At 48.3% G+C, this 3883-nt stretch overlaps 1 protein-coding gene across 1 annotated transcript in view; it reads right to left on the bottom strand.

The window, feature by feature from the left end:
• Positions 1–2930: 2930 nt before the first annotated feature.
• ERLEC1 (endoplasmic reticulum lectin 1) overlaps positions 2931–3883 on the bottom strand; it is a 7824-nt gene continuing 6871 nt past the window's right edge. The window contains exons 11-13 of the mRNA XM_005422643.2: positions 3590–3667; positions 3328–3403; positions 2931–3187 (exon numbers count right to left, since the gene is read on the bottom strand). Coding sequence (XP_005422700.1) covers positions 3116–3187; positions 3328–3403; positions 3590–3667 — 226 coding nt within the window. The 3' untranslated portion in view covers positions 2931–3115. The remainder of the gene's footprint in view (positions 3188–3327; positions 3404–3589; positions 3668–3883) is intronic.

The raw sequence follows: 3883 nt of genomic DNA on the forward strand, positions 1-3883 counted from the left end.
GGAGCTTGGACTGATCCTTCCAGGAGAACACAGAGCAAAGAATGGAGCAACACCCTGGTGCTGTGGTCATGCTCTGTCAAAAACAACACTGCTAAGGGGAACAGAGCCAAAGGAACGATCCAGACAAAGCTGACTCCGCCTTCATTAACTCAGAAATTCAGGTTACTTGTGCTGTTAGCCCATGCTGGTGACCAAAGGCACTCAAACTCCTCATAACCATGAAATGACATCAACTGTAACTTCACCTTTGCCTCTCCCTCAAAGAAAATAATGTAAAAACAGCTTGAGTGGGGAGGGAGGTCCGAGGAGAGGCCATCAGACATCCTGGGGTCAGCTGATGCCCCACAGGGACGCCTGGATAAGAACCTCACTCTAAATTATTACCTGGAGCTTTCACTGGGGCCAGAGCTTGCCTTTATCTCACTTCCAATTGTGGTTTTTTCCACTGTTTCGCAACCACCAGTGACTGGAATCTCTCACAGCAGCGCAGGTGCCCCTCTGTCCAGCCCTGGGGGCTGGAAAACCCAAGGTGGTTTGTGCTGTTTGTCTGTCTGGTCTGACTGGGCCCTTCCCTGCTGCGGCAGGTTCTGGGAATTGCCCCACAGTCATCCCTTCTTCAGACAGATCCCAACCTGCTTTGATAAAAGGGACAGGAAATTGATAAGTTGGGATGTCAGGGAAGATATTTGCTCCTGCTGTCAGTGTGGGGTGATGCCCTGTAGCTGGAGAATTCTCCACCTGAATACAGCAGTCCTGCTCATGAGCCTTGGGCTGTGCTTTGCTTTGGGAAACTGGGAGAGCTGCATCCCAGCACAGGGGCCAGCAAAATCCCAGAGAGACTCAATCCTGGCTGGAAGGGACAAAGTTAAAAAGGCAGCTTTTTGGTACAAGCAGAGTTATTCCACCAACTCCCTGTGCTGGAATTATTCTGTCATTTGTTTCGTCCAACACCCTCTCTGTATATTTTTTTAAGCAACCTCTTATTTTGGGAATTGAGGGAAGAGCAGGACACAAGAAAAGTCTGAGTGAGCAAGGAAGGTCCACACCACGTGGCCAAGAGCAGGACCAGTGCATTAATTCCCAAAACAGGTCATGTGCCACTTGTTCTGTCTCTGTCTGCAGGGAAAGGCTTTTTGTGCACTGGAAATATTGTTTAGTGGAGGAGAGCTGAACCTGCACAGGAGCTGCTCAAATCCAAGGAGAATCAGCACCAGCTTTGAGGAGGCCAGACCTCACAGGAGCTTTTCTTATTAAGGTGGGCTTGGATTTAGGTGCTGGATAAAAATATAAGGTACTTATGACCTGGAAATGCACTTGTCTGTGTGAAACATCTCTGCTTCCTGAAGGTGTAGGAGCAAATCTAAGCCAGCTGTTGGTCAGGAGGGGATGGGAGAGCAAAGCATGTTTCTTTTGGAGGTGGATGTTGGTGCTGGGGCAGCCCAGATTCCAGGCAGGAGTAGCTGTGAGTGTGGAGCGTCCTGTGCAAGGGGAAGTCGGGGCTGAGGAACACCTCGAGGAAACCCTTGAGTCGAGGGTTGGCCAAGAGCCTGATTGCTCACACCATGGCAAAAGCTGCTGTTGGGAGGCACCAGGTGCTGTGACTTCTGAGTCAGGGATGTGCTTCCCCCTCCCTGCAGGGATTTCCCCTCCATGTGGGGAATTCTGACATTCCACAAAATAACTATTCTTGGCTTGCCCTCTGATCTAATCAGCACAAGGAGGGATGAGCAGGAAGAGTCACTGCATTGTGTTCCCTCCCCTGGCACAGCCTGAGGGATGCTGAGGCTGCCCAGAGCTGGGTGACTCCAGTTTTCACCAGGACAGCCTTGATCCAAAATAAAACCATCCCAAGGGATTGTGCAGCTCGGAGCCACAATGAGGGGATCCAGCCAGCCCCTTATGCAGGCAGCAGAAGGTGAAATGCTTCCATCTTTTCCTGCTCTGTGCTGGCTGCTAATGCCTCTGGCAGGCAGGAAGGCTGGGAATGGGGGAATCTGGGTACAAGACTGTTCCATGGGGAAATAATCTATCTAAAAGACTCTTCCCCCTTTCCAGCTCCCTCTGCCACCTCGCTGAGCCTCAGAAATTGGGATATTAGAAGAGCAGTGTCAATTTAAATGCCAAATCATGCTGCTGCTGCTGTTTGGGCTTTCTGCTTGGTGAGACACTATGATGTCTCACCAAGACAGTCCAGCAGCCCAGGGGAGTATTTTGGGCATTATTTGCCCACTCATCTGCCACGAGGCTGGCAGGTTCCTGCCCTGCAGCCATCAGAAATTCCTTTGCCTTGCACAAGGGCTGCAGAAAGGAGAAGTGTGGTGGGCACAAGGAAGTGACCAACATGCTCCAACCGGACACTGTTGCTACAGCCCCGGATGTTCCAGGCTCTGCTGGGTGTTGGCCATTACAAAAATATAATGTAAGTCTACTTCATATCCTCCTGTCAGCAGTGTTTCAACTTATCTGATCCCTACCAATTTACTTCTAGAAATTTCTAGTGCCAGCAAATTAAAACTTCGCAAATGTTCTTGGCGAGGTAGATACACTACAGGGAACTGGACCTGGTGGCAGGAAGGATGTTCAGCAAAGTAACAGTCCCTACAGTGTTAAATATAAATAAATAAACTGAATGTCCTGGGAGGCAGCCCAGAAAGAGCAGCTGAAGATGGGTGAGGTACAGTGACAGGAGAATACAATTCCCAGCAGTTAAGAGTGAGGTAACAGTGGTGTTGGGAGACAGCAGGAACAGTAGGAAAACCATGAGTGGTGCTGTGGCTCCTGAGCAGGAAGTGTTGGCTTCACCTTTTCCTTCTGTTGGCAGCTGAACTCCTCCCTTGAAGCTTCAGTTATTTTTGTGCCTTTTCTGAGTCGAGTTTACACCTTAACAATGGCATCAACGAGGGGGGAACGTGCCACACACGAGCCAGGCAGGAAGTGCAAGACAAGGTTTTAATCATTAAAAGTTTATCAATAAGCTCTTATATACACATAGTTATACACAAAGTGGTTCACGAGTCCCTCAGCTTGGAGAGCTGTGCTGGTGAGGCCTTTGTCAGCTCACAGACACTGTTCCCATGGGAATGGCCAGGATTTGGCCTTGGGGGCTTTGCTGTCCTCAGCTGGGCACTGAGAGGAGCCCGTATTCATCTGCTGTATCCAGGATTTTACAGATGACTGGAGATTCCACCTGGAACAGAGAGACCAAACCATGAACTCAGCCCTGCAGGAATCTTGGGAACAGTCACTGGGAGAAAGGGGCCACCTTAAACATAATCCTGGAGATGTGCTCTACTACCAGCCCTGACCTCAGGGGGTGTCTGTACGTACCCCAAGGATGTATTGGCAAGAGTGAGGCTCCAACATGTAAATGGTCACAGCGTGAGGGGAGTCTGATTCTTTACATCTGAAAACAGAGGAAAAATTGGGGAGTTGGTAGGCAATAAGCACACAGTAACATGTATTTCACTGCTGTCTGCAGCATTTTATTAAGTTAACAGCTACTGCCTTCTGAGCCTTATGACAACAGCAGCATTTTCCCCTCTGACCCAGGAAACAGACACAAAACATCACTTTGTAAAAGTCCACTTACTTCAATTTCACAGTCACCTGCCTTGGCTTGTCTGTCAAGTCGCAAACATCTCCATTTCCATAGAAATGAGACACCATCCTGCCATGAAAGATCAGAATGGAAGAGTTTGGGAAGTATCAAACACAATTTTTAAGCAGTCAGTTCAGCAGTGTGATCCAGCACCTCGTCATTGGTCAAGTATTTAATATAGTAATAAACAGCAACAAGTATAGTATACTATATTATGTATTATTATACTGTATATTATACTACTGTTCTATATAGCTATTATATTATTATATAGTAAGAGGTTGC

Source organism: Geospiza fortis, unplaced genomic scaffold, assembly GCF_000277835.1.
Source record: "Geospiza fortis unplaced genomic scaffold, GeoFor_1.0 scaffold275, whole genome shotgun sequence".
Lineage (NCBI taxonomy): Eukaryota > Metazoa > Chordata > Aves > Passeriformes > Thraupidae > Geospiza > Geospiza fortis.